At 42.5% G+C, this 22,820-nt stretch overlaps 1 protein-coding gene across 3 annotated transcripts in view; it reads right to left on the bottom strand.

Annotated features, from left to right (window-relative positions):
• GRAMD2B (GRAM domain containing 2B) overlaps positions 1 to 22,820 on the bottom strand; it is a 128,957-nt gene that overhangs the window by 38,528 nt on the left and 67,609 nt on the right. Inside the window, exon 1 of one of the 3 annotated variants that reach the window (XM_028515159.2) lies at positions 21,158 to 21,375. The exons of the other annotated variants lie outside the window; for them this stretch is intronic. Within the exon in view, the coding sequence (XP_028370960.1) occupies positions 21,158 to 21,240 (83 nt within the window). The 5' untranslated portion in view covers positions 21,241 to 21,375. Of the gene's footprint in view, positions 1 to 21,157; positions 21,376 to 22,820 lie in introns of those variants that run through there. 3 annotated transcript variants of the gene reach the window in all.

The raw sequence follows: 22,820 nt of genomic DNA, 5'->3' as shown, positions 1-22,820 counted from the left end.
TGTGTCTAAAAAAGGAGAAAGAAAAGAAGTAACATATAAATCAGGAATTGCCAAAAAAAGAAAGAAATGTGTTTCTTTCTTTTTTTTCTCATAAGAACCTGAGAGATGAGCATAATTATAAGATAGTGGGGTAAGAGTGTGGCTGAGCAGAGTTGTTTCAAATTTATGAGAGAGCCACTGGCTGGTGTGGCTCAGTGGATTGAGTGCAGGCCTGCAAACTGAAAGGTCACCAGTTCGATTCCCAGTCAAGGCACATGCCTGGGTTGTGGGCCAGGTCCCCAGTGGAGGGCATGTGAGAGGCAACCAATTGATATATCTCTCACATACTGATGTTTCTCTCACTTTCTTTCTCGCTTCCTTCCCCTCTCTCTAAAAGTAAATAAATAAAATCTTAAAAAAGAAAGTTTATGAGAAAAAAACAGGGCCCTGCCATGGTTTCTTGAGATGAGGCATAGCTTTATAAAAATGAGACTCCTGAAAAAATTATTGTCTATTTCCTACCTTCTGATAGATGGGTACTGGAAGAAAGTAATGTCAGAGAAATCCAGCTGAGGGGCACTTGCCCGGGAAAGAGAAGGCGTGAGGGCCAGATGGTAAGTGAAAAAGGTAAAGGGAGGAGACAGAGGCAGCCCACAGAGAGACACCACTAGCAGACTTCCTGGGCGGAACACTCCTTCATGTTAACACAAACTCCTCTTGAAATAAATTTCATTTCTCTTGTTACCATACCTATGATAACTTTTATTTAGAGAGAGAGGAAATGTATCATGCCAGAAATACATGTAGTTATCCAGAAGGGAATATTTTACCTATTAATAGCACAGTAACATTTAAGGCTTTAAAAAAAACCCCAACAATTAAAAAACCCAGGGCCATTAGAAGCTGACTTGAGAAGAGAGAAATGTTTGCTTTTGTTTTGAGAACCCCAGTCTCCATGGAGATGAGCTGAGCTACTCTGGCCCTCAGCTGGTGGAGGAGGCTTTTGGACCTAGCGCATGGAGGTGTGAGCTGCCTACTGCCTTCCTGCCTGTCATATTGGATGACTAAAGTGCTGTCTTTCCTCTTACAACCTTCATTTCCTAAACCCTCTGTTCCGTGCAGGGGAGGGGGGGATCAAAAGCCTAAAGGACCAAGGTTTGTGAGCATTGCAGCAGAGTGAAAAGTTACCACAACAGTCTAGATGAGCCCCAGAGAATGCTCCAGAAACCTGTCTATCCTTTGTTCCCCCTACTCAAACTGGGCAGCGCTACTTCCTCAGTCTCCCGTGCTGAGAACTGCACGTGCCTGAGGACGGCTCAGGATGCTGCCCGGGCAGTGCCACACAGGAATTTCCCAGGAGTCAGCCTCCCACCCCAGCCACATCACCCACCCACAGTGATCAAAATGGGCGTGGGATGCATGGATGTCATTAATGTGAACATTCTCTTTGCTTAAGTGCTCTGTGTTATTAAAACTCAAGATTCCCTTCTAATGAAAAATTAATGGGACTCAACTTCTAGAGAAGAAAGGTACTGTCGCTTTTTAAAAATAGGTTACCTACATGTAAGAGAAAAGTTTCCTATAAAAGGCTTTGGCTTACCCCAAACACTCCCAACCTCGATACACTTAAGGAAAGAATAGTTCATGCTGTCTATCCTATGGCAAGAAATAAAAGAGGACATTTTTAGTTACTTGAAGTTGTAAGGTTGAAAGTGTTAATGTCACCTAATAAACCCATTAACTCTCTCTTACCTGTATATGTTTTTCCCTGGAATCTAATCCTGTGTTTTGTACATATTATTGTCAATGATATGGAATTATTCAATATTTATATCATAATATGGCACACATGATAAATAATATATATCATCATAATATTTATGTTATTATAGGCACCAAAATTATAGAATAATTGTAGAACTAACAACTCCTCACTGTTGTTGAAGAGACGTCTAACATCCTTACTTCCTGTACTTAATTTCTCCCACAGCAAACATGCTGTTTTTTCTACCTGTGCCGAAAATATATTCCTTTGGAAAACACCTGTCCTCTGCCTCTTCCTTGTCACTCTTTCCTACTGAAATTTCCAGATGACTTTTCTTTATATTGCTGTTCTCAAAGAACATTCCCACCCACACCACGATACCATACCAGCCCTCATGCCAACTTTATGAGGCAAGTGTGAGACAGGTGTTATGCATATTTCACAAATAAGCAAACTAAAATGAGAATGTTGAGGGACCACACAACCCTGAGTGGCTGGAACCTCCCTTCCTCTCACACTGAGACTGTCTCCCACCAAACTGAGGCAGACACCAAGACCTGTGGATTTTACGTCCTTGATGTTTTCCAGTTATGCCCCATCCTGTTCTCGCCTGGTTCTGTTGGCTTAGCTAGGGTCCTCAGTGTCTCTGCTGGGACCACGGCTCTGCCCTACCTCACTTGAGTTAGTAAAGGTGACACTTCCTCTTCCCATCTCAGCCCCTTCCATCTCTATGGAAAATCGCTTTGCCTGTGATTTTCTCCCAACCCCAGTCCATGAAAACCCTTTTGTTCTCCACTGCCTGCAGGATAAAGCTGAAGAAGAGGACAGGAGGCTCTCTGCAAGCTGGAACCTCCCTCGCTGGCTTTTTAGCTCCTGCCATGTTTCCAACCCTGTGCATGGGCTGCACAAGACCTGTCGCCTGGCCCTGGCCAGCACCACTCACCTCCCAAGGCTCAGCTCTGGCTGGGGACTCCTCCTACAGGAATCCTTCCCCAACCTCTTTTGTGCCCTGAGGACTGACCCACCTTTTTTTGTAATGTTCCTGCTCAGTACCTGCTAAGGCATGACGGCCATGGCAACTGTACACGCTAACACGGGGTTTGCTTTAAAATGAGCCATGGGCCACTGTCTACCTTCCTTTCCCCTCCTTAGACCACAAGCCCCTGGAGGGCAAGGTCTGGATCTGACAACAAGTCTGTACCTCTAAGGAGGAAGCTGCTCCCCTCATTTCCTGTAAGTCCCTGCCTGCCTGATACCAGCACCAGAGACCATTCTGAGTTCCAGCCCAGAGCCCTTTTTGGCTACACCAGATGGTATAAATAGCAACAGGAAGGGATGTACTGTGCTGGAAATTCCTGGACTTGGGAAGACTGGCATGGGAAAGGCCAGAGAAGTTTTCCACTGGGGGTTGGATGGTATTCTGGCAAACCCAGACTGAACCAGCCAGGGGCAGTTTTAACAGGGCGGTGGCCCACCCTTCCAATTCTTCCAGACAAAGATCTGACATAGCCATCCTGCAAAGGTTACGGGTAAAGAAGAAACATTTTCCTTGAGGAAGCTTTATTGCTTCTTCCTGCAAAACTGGGTGAAAGGTGGTGGAGTCTGCCTTAGTACGGCCAAGTGAGTTCCTTGTTCGTGCTGGGGAGCCATTGTGCCTTAGCTGCCTTTACTTTGTTAAGGGTTCAAAGGATAACGCTTAGATATTCTAGATTCCAAGAGACTGGAAGAAAGCAGGATTGCTTTTCTTCTTTTTCACCTCTGAAAGGACACAGGTAAAGCTTAAGGAGAAGACTCTAGTCTGTAATCTGTCTTTGTCAGAGCAGCCCAATGCACGGTTTCTGGGAGTGGCCTCTTCACAAGGGATGTTTATCATATTTCAGTGTCTTAATTAGAGCCCAGCTTTCTCGCCTCCACAGCAGGGCCTCCCTCCCACAGCGTGTGTGCAGTGTGGCAGTGGGCAGGGCTGCTCTCCGTCACGTTGGACCTGAGTTCAGAACTCACATCCCCACTTTTTTTTCATTTAAAAAATGTTGGGCGAAGGAGCTTAGGGGACATGCATTTTCTCTGTGGCCCATGAATCTAAGTGGCATGACAGTGTTTGATCAGTCATGGATTTCATCAGAGAAACTCACACTGGTCCACTTTTGGGGAATTAATACTTAATTAACACCACAGCTGATTGAGTAATGAAAGGTACCCACATATTTTCACAAGTGATTAGAAATATTTCCATCCACTATCTATGATAATTTTATGACACATGCAAGGAAGAATGATTATATGCTCATGGCCAGTCTTGTCTCGTTTGTATCCCTGCCCACTCCTCCCACCTCCTGTTGGGTTAGAAGCAAATCCCCACATTATCTCTACATCTTCAATGACTGCAGAATGTAGCTCTAGAAGATAAAGATTCTTATGCTTTTTAGAATAACAGATAAACACAATACCAATTTCAAACCTGAAAAGGATTAACAATTGTAATTGATTTAAAAAATAAGTGAAATCTAGTGGTTCTTCGGGGAAGGTTTATGCATTATCGTTGAGGAGTCACAGGACGTGCCACCCCCAAAGATGCCACTTCGGCACATTGGTTATTTTGAGCTGTAGGCACTTGAAGAACAGTAGACACAGGGAAAGGCTTTCTATGAACTTCCTTGATCTCCCTGAGGACAGAGCCTCCAAAAGGAAATGAACTGTCATAAATCCCTCCCTGAGAGTTTCATCAACCAGAGAGGACTGACTCATCAAGGCCAGGAGCCCAGAAGGCAAACCACACCCAGACAAACTTTGCTGCAAACTGCCAGGCTTCCTATCTATTCTATGGACCCTTCATCTCTCCTGAAAGTCATTTACTCTCCCCTGAGAAGCCTACATCCACCTTCCCATCTCCTTATAAGATAGTATTTAATCCTAATGGCATCTGGGAATTACTCGTTTTTTCCTGGGTATCTTCCATGTATACATGAAGTATATGTGCTAATAAATTTGTTTGTTTTTCTCTTATCAATCTGTCTTTTATTATAGGAGTCTAGGCAAAAAATTTAAAAGATTACAGGAAAAATCACTTTCCGCCTCTCCAGTACTTAGGATTAAAGTGGACTAAATCATCTCTAGGCACATTATTGGATACTGGAGTGTGTAGTGTGGGATTTGGGGGGGGGGGGGGGGGGTTCGAGTTTCCCGCATTAGTTACCTGGCTGGGCCAGCTTGGCAACAGGAGGTACATACCTTGCTCTCTCCATTTCCTTTTGTTTGGGAGCCTGGCTGCTCTGGCTACTCTGAGCAGAGGAAGAAACAGACATGCCATTCCCAGGCCAATCTCAATTCCTGGGCCAGACTAAGTTTTCTTGGGGATGAAGGAAAAGAGATTCACAACTACATGGGCCAACATGAAGCTGGTTGTAATTGTGAGCAGAGGGTATCCGAATGGATGAGCTCTGACGTCTCTAGCCGTGATGACAGAGCCAGACCTGCATCCTGCCTGTGCCCCCTGCCACAGCTGCTCTGCTCCAATCTCTCCAGCTCACACCCAAGGGAGAGCCTTGGCAGAAACCAGAGCAGCAGCAGACACAGGTAGTGATGTGACATGACAGCTCAGCCGCCTGTTGCCTCTGGCCCATCAGCACTATGTGTCATCAAAGTCTTGGTCTGCACTGGCACTCAGGTGGCCTGGGCTTCCCACAGACGTGCGCAGTTGCCTTTGAGAGGTCTCAGCATTAGGTCAGACCTCATGAGCACAGAAAGTGACAATTCTGCACCATTCTAAAAAGCAAGCTGTATGTGGGTTTGAAAGAAAATACAAAGTTCTAGGTGTAAAGATGAGCTCTCTCAAAAGATGAGATTCTTAGAATTTGTCAGTCATAAATATATGCCACAACTGGTACCTGCTCTTTATCTATGCAAGATGTTCTTGTCAATTCATAGAACAAGAACCTACAGAATTCTGTTCATGAGAAAAAGCTCTTACATAACAGCAATTCCTACCCTGTCCTTGAATGGCTTGAGATATCAAACAAGCAGATTACCTTAGAATAGCCACTAAGGAAAGGTTTTTTCTAAGCTGTAAGGCCAGCTATTATTTTTAAACTATCAGCTTAGTACGCTTTGCTCAATAGTGGGAGATAACGGCTAAGACCCCTATTTTGTAGGACTACTGATTCCCCTTACCACTGAGCCCTGGAGGCCCCCCCAGCCCCCACCCCAATGTATTCCATATCTGAACAGTTGGTGAAAAGGTTAAGCCAGAACTGGGGATGAAGGTATTGGAAGGCATCTGTATCTTTTACTGATCTGAATGTAACAACACAAATGCATGATGAAGTCCCTGGTGGCATCTTTCCATCACAGCTGAGAGAGAACTAGCTCTATGGACGGAGAAGACAGCAAAGGTATTTTATAGGAAAGTCACTGACTATGTCAACATCGCCCTGGGACAGTAGTAGGTTACCTGGGTAAAGGGCAACCCTGGAGACAGAGGAGAGGACTTGTGAAAGAGGGTGTGGGAGGGCTCAGCAGCCTCAAGGTTTTGCCTGGAGGGGCTCTAGCTCAGGACACAAATACATATGCTGACCTTACCAGAACCAGGACTGAGAATACAATAAGGCTGAAGAACTTTTCTCTCCTTCGAGATAGGTCATTTAGGTGTGTTTGTGCCACACAATTTCTGGTAAGATCGGGTCTGTGAACTCCCTAAATCAGTGGTTCTCCAAGTGAGGCCCAAGGACCTTCTCTATCAGACAGAACCACCTAGAGGCTGGGGAAGAGGAGCTAGTAAAAACACCCCTTCTTTGCTTTATATCAGACCCTTTTAAGACCCGTGGCTTATACCCACTGAAGCCTTGGAACTACTGAGCTGAGTTTAAACCAAGTCAAGAAAATTGGGCCAACTGGGAACCCAATCAATTACTTTTGTTTCTTTTACCCAGCGATTTTACAAAGAAGGCTGGGAGAGTGGTAAATCAGCACAAATTAGCACTTCTGGAAAAACAATCCCCCTTAATGATGACTATATAATGCTACCTCCTGGAATGACATGTCTATATTAGTTAAATGAACGATCCAAAATCAAAATATGAATGATGTTTGAGTTTTCTTTTTTTTTTTTTTGAGTTTTCTTTAGAAGATATAATTACTGGTGATTTTTGTCTTATTTGTTACAAAGATCTATAGTTGTCAATGTTACTATGATGGGCTTCCTCTAATTGTAGATATTAATTTATTTATAAGTTCTTTTAAAAAGAGAAGGAAAAGAAACACTAGGGTTTGAGACGCCAGTTATGCTCAATATTTTAAACTAGGGCAGATTTCAAGTAAATGTTTAGGGAGGGATTTTAAGCAGAAGGCTCACCAAAAAAACCTGTAAGTTTTATAATCCATTAATTTGAATACACCTTGCATAATGCATTTTACATAGGGTTTTGACCCTCACTGGTGTGGCTCAGTGGACTGAAAGCTGGCCTGCGAACCAAAGGGTCATCAGTTCCATTCCCAGTCAGGGTACATGCCTGGGCTGTGGGACAGGTCCCCAGCTGTGGGTGCATGAGAGACAACCACACATTGATGTTTCTCTCCCTCACTTTCTCCCTCCCTTCCCCTCTGTCTAAAAATAAATAAAATCTTTAAATAAATAAATAATTTTAAAATAAGTAAGTAAATAAATAGGGTTTTGAATGAGTTTCAGATTTATACTGATGTAAACACTCAGGTAAACAAGGTGGCTGAAAATGAGACTGGGGTCAATGTGCTAAATTTAAAGCCTGTAGTTTAAGAATACATCATGAGTCTATCTTCTGTCATTTAGATTTAGCCTAGATATTCTTATATGTTTATTCTTTCAAAAGAATTTTAGACTCACTTTGTAATGTTTTCTTAAAGTCACTGAGATTTGTATAGTTGCACTGAACTTACAAATTTAAGATACAGCTATTTTTATATTGTCGAGTGTTTCTTTTAAAGAAGGTAAAACTCTCCATTTAGGTTGTGTTTTTAGTAGGTGTATTATTTTACTTTAAGTCTTATCAAATTTATTTCTGGGTATTTTACATTTTTGTTGCTTGTATGTACCTTTTCCTCCAATTTATTTATTTTTTAAAAAATTGTTATTCCTGGTAAGAAAGGCAATTGATTTAAAATTTATTTCTGGGACTCAGTCACCTTATTGAATACTCTTGTTTCTAACTGTTTTTGTATTAAATCACTTGAGTTTAAAAAAAAATCAATTTTCACCTGTACTCAGCAGACAGAAAGTACAACCTCCTGTGTGTGACTCGACCTGGCTGCATTTAATGTTCCTTATTGCCTTTGTCCTCTAACATGCTGCTCATCTTCTCTTTCTTGAGAACTTTGATACCTGGATCCTTCAGTGCCCATGGGGTGACATCCGACAACTTGGCAGAACTCCAGTGACCTTTACTCTCACTTCACACGGAGCATGCTCAACGCCTGGCTTTCGTCATTGCTCAGCTTGCTGCGTCCAGAAATCCTCCATCAATACATCTCTAGCCCCCTACCGTCTGCCTCTAATCTTCTATCCTTCCAGTTCCCACCCTCACCACTCCCATCAGGTGTGCTTTTGGCCCCAGAGACAGACAACAGTCCTGGATATTCCCATCTTCTCCTGGTCTGTCAACCCCTTCTGGACTGGTTTCCTGAAGCAGCTCAGGCCATATATGTGATTGATCGCCTTCAATCTCCACTCACACCAGTCTTTCTGCACTCAGCATAAACACCACCAGATCAGCTCAAACTTAGCCTTTATAACTTTTAAATCCCTGGATTCTAAGCATTGTTGTGGGGGACAAATTAGCCCTTATTGTGACTGGTGTCTTTGCCATCAACTGGGCCTTCAGCATTTCTCCTACATCTTCCCCCACTATCCCTTCAATTTGTATTCCAAACACTCTCCATGCTCCTGATGGAGACTGGGGCAGACTGCCCCCACATATGCCAAAATGGCATGTTGGTTATTTTAATTAAAGTTACTTGAGAAACAGCCAGTGCAAGGGGAACACTCTGAACCTCTGTTTCCTTGATTTTCTCCTGTTAAATCTGTCTCATGTCTATTTAATTCCTAGACAAGCCAGAAGAACCTAGGAGGGTAGAGGAAAAGTTTTTCCTCCCCAACACTTCCCAAACTGCTATGCAAACACAACCCACCCTTCTGGAAGGAAGGGACCAGGTAACAACTTCCCTAAGAAAATTAGAATTTGAAGTATTCAAACAGTGGCAGCCATGTCTTCCTCTCCCCTATGATTACCTATGTCTGCATCTCCTGCATCTGTACAATCTTGTAGTTTCAGAAAGACGTCTCTTTCTTTTTGAAGTTTAAGTCCATTTTTTTGGTACCACTGGGCTTGTTCAGTTATTCCATCTTTGTGTTACATTTTCATCTTTTCCTTCCCATCTGGCTTTCCCCCCTAGTTTATGTACCGGATAACATGGCTCTCTAATCCAAACAGAAAAACTTCCTTTGACTTCATTTCCTCTAGTAACCTTCCTCTCCTTCTTCTACTTCTCAGCCAAGTCTCTTGAAGCCATGGTGCACCCATACTGGGTCTGATTCCTCATTTCCCATTAACCCAGTCCAGTAGAGTCTGGCCTCTATTCCCATTGCTCCACTAAACTTTTTCTGACAAAGTTCACTGGTAATCTCTGTATTGCTCAATGCTAAGGGCATCTGAGTTCTCAGTGCTGCTATTGGTAGAACTTGCCACTGTTGACACTCTTGAGATTCTCCTTCCCTTGTTTGTTTTTTCATGTTTCTATTTCATTTTGTTTGTTTAATTTTGTTTTGTTTTCTGCTGTGCTGTTTATTCTCTACCTTTGTGACCTCTTTTTTTGACCTTCATCCCAACATAGGATCACTCATAAGTTCTCTCTTTGGTCCTCTACTCTTCTCTGCATTGGAAAATTCCATCCACTCCCATGATTTTACCTACATGATTAACCTATATGCAGACAAGTCCCAAATCTGTCTCCTAGCTCTGATCTTCTGGGGTGTTTTCTGATACCAGCAACCAGTTCTCTAATTCTTCAGACACTAACTGGGTGTCCAACATTCAATTCAGTTCAATTCAATTCAATTCAATCCTGGTACTAACTACCTGGAGTTGGCGCAGATCCCACAGGTTGAGGGCTCAGGCCCACAGGACTCTCCCCACTTCAGATACCAGCTGCAAGTCCCAGGCCAACAGACTATAAGTCAGAGGTCCCCATGACCCCCTCATCAGGTTTGATAATTTGCTAGAGTGACTCATTTCATGGAAATGCTTAACTTACGCTTACCGGTTTATTATAAAGGCTACAACCCAAGAATAGCCAGATGGAAGAAATGCATAGGGCAAGGTACATGGGCTTATGAAGTTTCATGGCCTCTCAGGGTGCATTATCCTCCTAGCACTTTCACTGGTTTACCAATCTGCAAGCTCATCAAATCTTGTTGTTCTTGAGTTTTTATAGCCCTTATTCGGCAGGCCACCCACCCTCCCGGGAAGTTAGGGATGGGGCGGAAAGCTCCCAGCCTCTAAACACTTGGCCTTTCTGGTGATGAGCCCCATCCTGAGGCTATAGAGGAGCCAAACCCTAAATCACCTCATTAGCATAAATGCAGGTGTGATTAAAAGTGGCTACTTATAAGGACAAAAAACCCCCACCAATCCAATCAATCACTCAGGAAATGACAATTTTAGGAACTCCCTGCCGGAAACTGGGGACAAAGACCAAATATATTTCTTACTGTAGCACAGACTTCCATACCAATTTCGACTTTTAAAAAAGGGAACTCAACATTTCAATGCCCAAATCTCCTTTTCCTTCTATGTTCCATGATTGATCAACGGCATCGCAATTTACACAGCCCCCCTGGAGAGAAAAATGCAGTTGTTCTAGCTTCCGCCCTCTGTCAGCCCAGTTCATCACCCAGTCCTCCACTTTTGTTCCCTTGACATTCTCAAAACTACTCTTCCTCATTTTTCCTACTAAAACAATCTCACCTGCACTGTTTCAGAGAGAGCTAATCCCTGCTCCCTATTTTTTTTAAACTCTATTGTAAACCTTGTTACTGCAGTCATTTCTAAAAAACTCAAACCTGACTATCACATCCCTGGGTAAACCCTTCAGTGAATCCGTATGTCTTATAGGTAAGTCCAAGCTCCTTCTCATGGCATAAAAGGTCATTCTGTGACCTTCCTTCAATCCACTGTTCCTGCCTCAACGTATTGGCAGTCAGCATCATACATTTTATGTTCCGGTGATATTACTTCTCCACGGTCACCAGGCTGTTTCACATCACTTTATTTAGGCTATTATTTCTGGATAGAACATTCTTTGTCTCCTCTCTCTCTCTCTCTCTCTCTCTCTCTCTCACACACACACACACACACACACACACACACACACTCCCTCTCTCTCTGGGAGGAGGGGAGGCTAACTTCTATTCCCCCTTCAAGATTTAGATATTATCATTTTCTCTAAGAAGTCTTCACTCAGTCCCACACTGGCCTAGTTTCTTCTCCACTATTCTCTTTAAAATGCTCATACAGGCCCGGCTGGTGTGGCTCAGTGGATTGAGCGCTGGCCTGTGAACTGAAAAGTTGCTGGTTTGAGTCCCAGTCAGGGCATGTGCCTGGCTTGTGGGCCAGGTCAGACTGGGTCATGGGTGTGCAAAAGGCAGTTGACTGAGGTTTTTTTCTCACATCGATGTTTCTCTCCCTTTCTTTCCCTGCCCTTCCCCTCTCCCTGAAAATAAATAAATAAAGTCTTTTAAAAATGTCCTTGAAGGCAAATACTGATGTTTTAAAAATGCCTGTGCACGTTCTCATTTATCACAACAGATTAAAACTCATATTTAATGTCATATTAAGATATTGCTCAAATTATAGTGAAATCTGCTCTGATGTCTAGTACATCCTAACATCCTTGTAACGGAGTACAGGGCTTAACACTAGTAGGTCCTCAAAAAATGTGTGTTAAATTCAACTGCTGATTTAAATAAAAGGATTTTAATGAACATAAAGTGTTTTTTAAATGCTATAACAATTATTAAATTGAAGCGGTAAGCTAGTACACCTGACTTCATTTCTGAGGAAAAAAGCTTGTTAATCTTCAATTGTATTCTGTATTCAAGTGCAATATATGATTATTTTCAGACCTGAACTATATCGGAGAAACCTGCAATTCTACTGTTAATGAGTCTGGTCCCTGCCTGCATTATAGGCTGTACGTTGTTATTTGATCAGACATTTCTACTGTGGCTTGTCCAGAGGCGCTGCGGCCCTGTCACCTGTGGCCAAATGCAAAGCAGGGTTGTCTGAACGCGGCATGAATGCCGATGTGTATCTACCTGCATGTGCGTAAGAGGAGAGTTTAGGTATGTTCCAGCGGCAATCCTGCCTTAACCAGGTACAGATTTACTCAGGGAAAGAAATAAAAGAAAAAAAGTAAAAGAGGCCAAAGCAAGTAAGAAAGAAAGGATTCTATTCATATTCAAAACGCTTTCCTCAGTTTGTTCAGTCCGATAGAATTCTTTACACAAAGGCTACAGAGGAGTGCAGAGAAGTAGGGCAGTTTCTTCAAAGACTCGTACTCTTCAGGTTGGAAGGGATCTAACAAATCAGGTCAGTCAGCCCTCTCTCTTTACAGGGGAGGAAACTGAAGACCAGACTGAATGATTTCCCTGAAGTTCAAAGAATCAGTAGTAGAGCCAAAGCCGGAAGTGAAGCAAAGAGAACAAAGCAAGGAGAATTCTGAACCGGGCCTCTGAGTGCTTCCCAACCTGCTCTTCCTGCCAGTCCGCCTGCCCCACCCAGTCTAGCCACGGGAGACCCCTACGTCGTGACCGGAAACACAAATTTGAACTTCCAAGCATCCTATCCTTGTTCTTCCCTGGCCTGGAGTGATTTCCTCCGTCCAGCTGAGGCCAAATTCTCTTACTCATCAACCTCACTTCAAGCATCACCTCTTAGCTCAGTTCACCTCAAGAAAAAAACCCCACTGCATCTCCATTCCCATCAGCAGCTGTTAACTACTGAGAAATTCTCATCCCGTGGTACTAGCTGTGTGCAAGTGTCCTGCTCTTCCTCGGACCCTGGCAGCTCCCGAAGGGCGTGGCACCCATCTCTTTAGCCTGGTCTTCCCAGCACAGAGTGAGCAGTGGGGAAGTGCTTGCTGAGTTGTTGTGCTGGATTACAGAAGGGTGGAGGCATGTCACATAGGATTCAGGGAATAATACAGTATTAAAACCAGATCTCAGATAAAAATGCTGAATAACTCCATTCCGACCAAAAGTGAAGAACAGGGGACAGGAAAATCTGCTTGTTTGCTCGGGGACGTACCAGTGGCAGACCAATCAGCTCTGTGATATTAACTAGCAAGCAGCACTTAGACAAAAATGGAAAGTTTCACTCTGGTAGTTGATAGCTACCACGTGGTAAAGTCAGGAGGAGGGCCTTGTATACAATGAAACAACTATGATATGAAGAGAGATCTGGAAAATGTAATTGGTAAACACATTCCCACCTTTTGTAATGAAGTAGGAGATAGTATGAGAAGATTGTGATGTCTGAACCTTCACTGTCTACATTCATGGAATTTTTTTTCAAAAATTGTTTTCCATAATACACAGGGTATACGCCTTCAGAAAAAGACCATGTGTGACATTTGCAACCTCAAAGTATGATATGCTCAACCCTACCTAGGTAAAAAGTGATTTTGGGGCAGAATAATAACCATCACATTTTACTCTTTTCACAGTGCGGTTACAAAATAACAAACCTAAATGCGGAAGTACACACATTGACGTGTAAGCTGCGCGAGAAATGCTGTCTTACTACCTTATGATCACATCTTGTGTTTGATCAAAAATCCAGAGTGGTGATAGGTATTTAAACTGTTCTTATCCACCTTATTCACCAAAGTTGGCTTCAGGCTGTTTCCAAACTGAGTTTATTCTCAAAAGCAGAGGGTTTGCCAACCTTAAGACTATTCAAAGAATGGGCTCCAGGCTTTGAAGTAACTCCACAAGAATTTCAAACAGATTTTGTGCTGCGGCAGTATTTTTGGAAAGGTTCTTGGGTTCCTCAGTGACTACTTGAGAGACAACATTCATGTGTTTTTGAAACAAGTCAGTCACATTTCAAAACACTGTCCTTGTGCAAAGTGCTCTGTACTTCTGTTTTTAAAAACTGGAGTTTATGAGTGACTGCTGAGGCAATCACTGTATAAAGCTGCAACGGGAACAATTCAGTTTCCTCCAGTCAGGGCTGAGCACAGCTGAATACGGAGGTATCCAGAGAGGCACCTGTGTCTGACAATACACAGAGAACGTACCAGAGCCCAAGTGACAGCTAAAGGTGCTCTTGCTGCCCTGTCCTCTATAGAACATGAGGAGTCCTTCCAATGCTAGAACTGTAGGATAGAAATGAGTCTTAGTGTTATAGTTAAGAAAACTGCCCTACACAAGTTAAGGGATCTACTCAGGGATGCAAGGACACTTAATGGGAGCCCCTTTGCCCCCAGCATCTTTGGTCCTCCTAAATCCAGTGAGGTTGTATATGAATGCTTTTAGGAGGCTCAACACTTCAGGCGCTGGTATGACCTTGGGCTAGTCCCTGTGTTTCTGTCCTGCATAAAATGTGGTAACAATACCTATCTCATTACATGTATATATGTAAAAGCACTTTCAACACTGTCTATAGTGCAGAGCAGTATTATTACCTCATCTTGTCTGAGCTTTGATATAGTTTCTGTAGCTACCTTTTTTTCTCCTTTGAAAGAGGATCAACTCTCGAAACAAAATATTCCTTTCCTCTACTCTATTCTCCTATGGGCAAAGGCCTTATCTTTCTCACCTCGGTGATTGCCGACCCTCAGCATGACGCCCCACACACAACTACATAGTAACTTCAGTTGAGAACATGAGCAAATTTCTCTGGCCAGGATCAGTTATTAAATACTGCCTTTCTTCTAGCTCTTATGACTGTATCTCTCATATGTCTGATATTTTCCAATTTTAGAACTGGAGTTAAGAAAAAATAGGATTTTTTGGTAAAACTTTCAGAAAAGGTTCTTATGAAATCAAGGAAGAGCATAAGAAATCTACCAACTTCATGTCAAAACTAGTCCTACAGAACTTTATTATTAAGAGAGGAAGGGAGAGAGGGAGGGAAAGAAATACATTCCTGACAGCTCACAGAGCACCACATTAGTTGTACAAGGCATCCAGCACAATATTTAAGTTGTTAGAATCAAACAAGGATGTATTGTTATAGAAACGATACAGTGGTGATGGAAGTTGTCGTGATGAACTAGTTTCTCACTCAATTTGCAATACACTTCTTTACAGTGCTACACACCGGGGGTTTCAGAGTAATTTGTGGGATCATGAGGTAATTGTTTTCAGATAATAATCCTGAACAGTAAAAGATGCAAGAAGTAGCATTTTTCTGAGGTTCTTTGTAATTTTAAACCCACTGCGCCTGGAAGGCATAATCTGAAAACTAGCGGATAACACACAATGGGTATAATCAGACACCTGATAGAAACAGGCTGTGAGAAACCAGGGACAGGCGTGCACACGCCACTGTCTCCATCAGAGGGGAGGAGGCAGGCCAAGCTCCCTTCTCAGTGCCCGAAACTCTGCTGACAGGACACAGAACAGCCAGGGGAAAGGAGAGGAGCAGCATCTCCTGGGACAGGAGCAGAAGGTCGTACAGGCTATTGTAACAAATCAACACAAGTTTTATGATATGTAAAACATGTCTCGACAAACCTGCATAAAATAATTTGCATCTTTAGACATTGTGTCCCCCTGTGGGTGTAGGGACCTATGGCACACACCAAGTGAACAATGAGGGAGTGCGTAGACCATGTTAGTTTGCCTCAGCAAATGCAGTTGAACTTGGCTTTGCTTCTCTTCTAAGGGTAAATAAACTTGAGCTTGCATAAAAACACTTCTTTAAGGAGAAAGAGCAGTCATTAAAGTGGCTGGGGAGGAGTCTCGCCCCAGCACCTTCACTTTATGTGATTTCCAAATGTGTTTAGTCCTAAAACTGTGCACTTAAAAAATTAGAAAGATGTTGAAAGGGGGTTCTATTGGAATTTAGCAAGTGGAAAAAAACTCAGCTGTTTGAAGATGAGGAACCATGAGAGAAAAGCTGAGTGCCAGGGTGGATGTGGAAATCAATGGATCATACATAAAAGTTTTGAATAACAGATGAAATAAAATATAAACAAGCCCACAGGTTAGTACACAGTGTGATGGCATGAGAACCTTTTAGCACGAACGAAAACCCAGGATGCTGTGCTGGGGTCACGGCAATACTCAGATGCTGTCACAAGTGTCCTCAGGCTGAACAGACAGAACCAAGGCTCACGTAACAGAACACTGGTGCACAGTACTGTTAAGAGTTTAGGCCTTTGGAATTTTGACTATTTACTTCAATTACCTTTACGTCAGCCTCCCACCTCCACCCCACAGCATGTCCCAGATCCTTAACAGTGAGGACTAACTTAGCTACAGTTTATGGAGAGCTGGCATGTCAGGCACTAGGCAAAGTGCATTTGCTAGTTTCCCGTTCAAACTTCAAAGCAAGCCTATGTGGAAGAGCTGACATAAGTACTAGCCTTCACAGATAATGAACCTGAGAATGCGAGGGGCTAAGTAACTTGCCAGGGCCACACTTCTAGGAGGTCCGAAAGTCAGGTTTTAAATCCTACTTTCCTAGAGCCTACATTCTTCACAACTTTATATACTGTCTTAATAAGTCAACAATGTCCTACAATATTAATTTCTAAACTGATTTGGTTAATTGAATTTTTTCCGAAACATTTAACCAGAACACACTATTTATTTTTGCCATTTCTTTAAACTTTTCCATTGATTGTTAATATTATTTTTATACTTTAAATACATTATAATGCGTTCTTCCTGCCTCAAATTTTCCATTGAAAAGTACACAAGGTAATCTGTAAGAGTTAGTGACCTGAAAATTAAAATTAAAAAAGAAATATTACAAATACACACAAATGGAAAGATAAATGACACATACATAATATATATGATAGAGATTCTCTTGCTAAATGGGTACTTCCAAAGTCTGCAGTTGAACAAGCACTAAGAAATCAAGCTATCTCTAATAATTATTTGTCTTTGCTCCTCTCACCTCTAATCCAAGATCCGTTCCCAACGTCAACCCCCAATATGCTATGTACAAAGATAGGATGGTTGAATAATAAATGCTTTCGCTGCAGGAAATTCATTTTTACTCAAATTCACTACTTAAAGAATGTCCCTAAAATCATGATCACTTCTTGGTAGTACCAGAGAGCTTCCCTCCACAGTAAATGTTTACATTGCCCACGTCCACCTTCTCCCTCTCCATGTCTGGGGTTGAACAAATTTCTGGAACTCTTACATCCCAAGTTATTCAAACTTATATGTTAAAAATTCAAATAGCATTATAAGTGTATGTTACATATAATGTAATTCATTATTTGAAATGTGAATCAAAATAACTTTTGCCCAGAAATGTATCAGCCTTAGTTTCAGATACTTTCTGAAATTTATTAAAAGTAACCTGCCCATTACTAAATCAGATCCACGAGACACTTTAAGAAATAAAAGAGTACCTCAGAAAATGGTGCCAAAAAAGTTAGGCTATGTTAGAACTGTCTATGTATTGGGAACATAAAGTTCAGAATGAAAAGGATAATGAAAGTGGGGGAAACTAGAATCTCAAAAGGAAACAGGCTGCTAAGTTACCAGCTCTTAGTAAGAAGAGGGGCATCAAAGTGGACTCCAGCAACAAGTACGTCTACAGCCTCACTTCTAGCACGGAGATGCATACCCAAGCCACTGCTTCCAGGCTATAAGCATATTATACACCTTCTTTAGGGGGAGTGGGGTCTCAGCCTCCCCAGCTCACCAACAGATGGTATTGAAAATGATTATTTGTTGGGTGCTCTGAGAAATTAAAAAAGAAAAAACATGACTGCAATCTATTTAGGGGGAAGTTAACCAATACACACTACACTAGTGTGTGAGTTGATATATGTTAGCAACTTACAACAGTACTTTATATACAATAAATGTTCAATAAATGTTAACTGTTAATTGATAGTAATAATAACCACAGCTAAATTTTATGGGGCTAACCACATACATGTTATACAAAGTAAACTGATAGGAAGAGATGAGTGTGTCCAGTGGTCAGGGAAGGCTTTAAATGAAGGCAAACTTAGGTGATTTACAGAAGAAGCACAGAGAAAGAAGACAGGGAACTGCTTGAGCACAGGAATGGAGGTGAGGAGAAGAGAAGTGCGAAGGGAACCTTATTCTGTACTTACCTGTTTCTTCCCTTCTGTATTACTACCTCTTGAGAATAAGGATGCTACTTTGATTGTTTGGCTGTAAAAGATGTGCATACTGGCTCGTATTAGGAAAGGAGGCTGAAATGGTCTACGCGTGTTCAGATATTTAAGGGTCTTAAGTTCTTGGCAGAGAAGCCTTAATGTTTTAGAGTAGGTCATGGAAGGTCATCATAGATTCTTCAGTGGAGGGGTACAAATTCGGTAATCAAGTTCAGACTCCAGAGTTAGAAGACTTGGACTTAAATTTGAGCTGTTCTCTTATTAACTGTGTCTCTGCCTAGTTGCTGAACTTCTCAGAGCTTCAGTGTTCTTATTGGTAAATGGAGATAATGGTGTCTATCTCATTCTGTATGAAAATGAATGTAAAGTGGTGAGCACACCACCCAGCACACAGCAAGCATTCTCAATGAATGCTGGCGGTTACTACCTGGGAGGCTAGGTTCTCGGTGATGAGGCCTACGTGGGTGTAGTTATGGATCCAGGAAAATGGGGACAAGCAAGCCATTCTAACACTCTTGGAAGAAAATGACCATCAGGACACCTGAACTTCAAGAATTTTGAGCTTAGTGACCATTCCCCTAAGTTATGAAGTTCAAAACAGAGCAGTTAGATTGGGTTTCTAAGGGTAACAATTTGGTACTCAAAAATGATTTCGGATAGGGAATTATCACACCAATATATCACTGTGATAATGTATCTACCTCCCTCTTAAACTTACTCTTCTGTTACCAGAGCAAGAGTTTTAAGAGCTCAGAGGAAGAGAGTGTCTAAAATCTCAGAATGAATCACGAGTGACTTCAGTAAGCCTGGAAAGTACCAGTTTGTAGGGGAAAACAAACAAAATCCCCAATAAACCAAGAGAAAGTTAACAAAGACTGCCAAAGGGATAAACATCCTCACTGTGGAGATGGTTAAGGGCCAAACTTTTAATACCATCACGTTTGTATGCTGTGTGACAGTGGCCACCAATGTCCCTAGAAGTACATTAATATTCATATGTGTCTGTTCTCAGTTCCTTCAAAACTGCTCTTGAGGTTCCAGAAGGGCAGATGCCATATCATGTACATTCCTGTAGTCCTCACCATTACTGAACAAATAGTACACATTCTATCATTTGCTGAACAGAAATGAAGCTGAACTGGCTGTTGCAAACAAAAGGCTCTGTTGGGGCCTTGAGCTTCAATGCTTATCATCTATAAAAACATGTGTCCCAAATCTAAAGCATGTTGAGTTCAGAGAATTAGTCCAAACGCTGTAAGGGACCTTTTATCAGTCATTCAAAACAACCTCCTTGATGGAATATCTAGATGAGTAGGAAAATGAATATTCCAAAACTCAGGAGCTGGTGGGTGGGCTGGGTCATTTGTGTAATTACAACTAAATATTGTCTGCAGGTGAGTTCTGACTACACGTTTAAAGTCCTGGTTCTAGTCTTGCTTGTGCCACTTAACACTCCTGTCACCTCCAACATCTATGAAATGGTGATGAGACCATCCGCAATACCTCTTTTTCCAGGAAGTTATGTATGTAAAAGAATGATTAAGTGCAAAGGAAACAGATGACATTTGAGAGTTCATCTTTTTCTTGAACTTAAATTATTAGCACAGAGTTAGGATTTTATTGTGGGGTGAGGAAAAAAACATTTTGTGAGGGTTATACTGACGGCAATTTTTCTCCAGCATCAATTTGCACACGAAGAGTAAAGAACACCAGCTCAAACTGACGGTGCGGGAGGGAAAGGACAGAGCAGCCACAGAAAGTGGGCACTGGACAAGAATATGACCGAAGCCTCTGAAACAATAAATTAAAGCAGCTAAGAAAGCTATTCTTCCAAAACTTTAGCCCAAACCTCAACAGATACACAGATCAAAAATGCTTTTATAAACACAAATCTTTACACGGAACCAGGCTGTGAGTTTTAAAAATCAGTAAATGCTGAAATAATGAATGATGAAGATTGAATCTTCACTTACATAATTTATCATCTTTTTATATTAGTATCAATAAAGTATTTTAGGTACCCCCAATAGTTGGGTTACATAAAAATACTGGACTTATTTAGATATTATGTCTTAATATTTATCTTTTTCAGATATTTAGCTCAACATCACTTAATGTTATGGCGATAGCAAATAAGCAAACACTGAAAGATTCTCTTCTTTTTTAAAAGAATGTTTGTGAATAACAATCATGTAAATACTCACGCTTCTCCACAGAAAAAGAAAAACAAAGCAGCCCAGGGGAAGACAAGCTTCATTACAGAAAGCTAATCTCTGTGACCACAATATGTGAGTTTTAAGTTTCTTAAACCAGAAGAATGTATAGGTCAAACAATGTGCAAATCCTATTATGCACATTAATCTTTTAGGAGAACAGTCACAACCCAATTTTTGAAGTGTTTTATTATGTATTCATTGTGCTCCTCAACCCCACTGCTATAACCTCTCTCTCAAAAAAGTGTACAACAAGTTTGTATTAAGTAGCCAACCTAAGGCGGGCAGTCTTAGAGGGGGGGAGATAAAGCATATTTCATGTTTTCCACTGCTTTCCCACTCCTTTGAGAGGAAACAGTGGAGGAATTGGGGGAAAGGCACCCTCAAGGTCTGAATCAAAGGACGAACACACATCACGGTGAGACCGACGACCAGATAACATCTACAACACAACCGCATCCTCCCACACGTCCTTAAGAAGTAGGACAGCAGAAATAAATGTCAGCATTCTGTTTCTTGACAGGGCGTAGAGATCTGAATAGGTTCCCCAGCCCTCCCCTGGGAATTACAGAACACCAACCCTGCTTTCGGCTCCAATAATTCACATCCCACCGGACTGCAGGCTACCGCACCTCCCTGAAACGCAGCTGTGCCTTTTCACTATCCCAGAATCTGACAAAAAGGAGAGACCGGGAGCCGCGGAAAGAGTTCAAGCCTGAAGGCTGTCCGTGGAAAAGTTCAGAAAACTGTCTCCACCCCAAACTGAGCCCCTGGCAGAGAGGCTCGGGCGGCGCGCTTTCCATCGCCAGGGACCGTCCCGGCTGAGAATACTTACTGGGCTGAGCCCGCTTTGCTGTCTTTCTTTCCGAGCACTTTGGCAGGCTTTGGGTCTTCCACATCTTGCTGTAGTTCGGTCATCGGGGCCGCGTCTGGAGGGCACCTTCAGATCTTTGCGCGCCTGCCGTCCTGCCTCCGGGTCCTCCTGCCTTGGCTCTCAGCCTCCCCCGGGGGCGCAGGCCCAGCGAGCCGCCCCGCGCCCTCCCCCGCACCCGCCCCCTGCGCCCGCCGCCGCTCCGCGCATCCAGGCCGGCCCGCACAGCCCCGCCAACCTGGACACGTTCGAGCGACCGCGATTGGTCCGAGCAAGGGTGGCAGAGCCGAGGAGGAGGGAAGGGGAGGGCCAAGGCGAAGTGACAGCCTCCTTCCCCAACCCAGGAGGCAGAGGAAGAGAAAAAAGAAACCTGTTGAACTAGTCTCTCTGCGAGAGGAAGCTAATTGGTCAAGCAGGTGAAACCTTTGCCTAAGAAGGCATCACACACTGCTTTTAGCTTCCTGGTAAAAGGGGCTTTCTTCTACCCTGACTGTAACGAGGGGGTTGAAAAATGAACAGCCAGCTGTAGATGCAGGAAATGGATGCGACCAAGTTGAGGCTGCTTCTCACACGGATGCGGTGTGGTGGGCTGGTCTATGCCTCAGCCTAAATTATTCAAACAGGATATTTCCTTGTTGAGGACTAATTCGTAGGGCCTTAAACAATACATTAGTTCAATAACAATGGTAATAAGAGGTGGTTGTCTGGTTGACCCTTCCTAGTTCTGTGGGAGGGAAGCTTTCATCAAAATCTCCTAACACACGTTTGTTACACGTTCAACCAATAGAACGAATGCTGCTTCTTCTCGCCTCTTGGTGCGCCTTTGACTTGCTGGTTCTGTCTGAAGTTTTGCATTTGAAGTATCCATTTACTCATGGAACATTTTTTTTTTTGAGGGCTACCATGTTCCAGGCATTCTTCAAAACATTCGTTTCTTATAACGAATAACTTACATGTTGGTGGTTTTCAAATTTGCTACAGAGCATTTGAGGATAAGAATAACTTGCTGGAAGCCTAACTTGACTTTAAAACAATTCCAAGTGGCAATAGTAGAGCATGATATGGATGGGGGAAAAATTACTAACTCTATGCTCTGGGGCTGCAAGTCCTTTATTCTTCTTTGAAAATTAATTTGAGATTTAAGAATAATTACAAAGGCTATGCAACCATAGTGTTTATATAAACATATATGTGAGTGTACAAAAGAAAACACCTACCCTTCTAAATAACCTCAAACATTTTGGAAATGCATGTCCTTTCCAAAGTTTGCTTATTCCCTCTCCATTTCCTAGCTTATATCATTAGAAAACAAAAGTACAGTTCTGTAGCCTGCTTGCTCCAAAATCGATTTTTGTGACACTTGAAAAATAAGTTAAAAAAAAAAGTTTAGGTAAAAATTCCGTGAGCATTCTCTCTCTATTTCCTGGTTGGTATTTTTTTTTTTCCTCCTGACCACTGACCCCTCCTGGATGAGCTCAGCTGGATGTTGTGGGAAAGGCTCTGGGTGACCCGGAAGCTTGGAAGTGATGCTCTTCAGTGTCCATAGCTGGCTCTGTCTGGAAACATTAATCTTTCAGCCTCCACACCTTTTTCCTAGCTCCAACCCCAACTCAGGGCTGGGATGAGA

Source organism: Phyllostomus discolor, chromosome 3 (assembly GCF_004126475.2).
Source record: "Phyllostomus discolor isolate MPI-MPIP mPhyDis1 chromosome 3, mPhyDis1.pri.v3, whole genome shotgun sequence".
Lineage (NCBI taxonomy): Eukaryota > Metazoa > Chordata > Mammalia > Chiroptera > Phyllostomidae > Phyllostomus > Phyllostomus discolor.
Note: the sequence above shows the minus strand (reverse complement) of the source record. Positions and strands in the feature narration are given on the sequence as shown.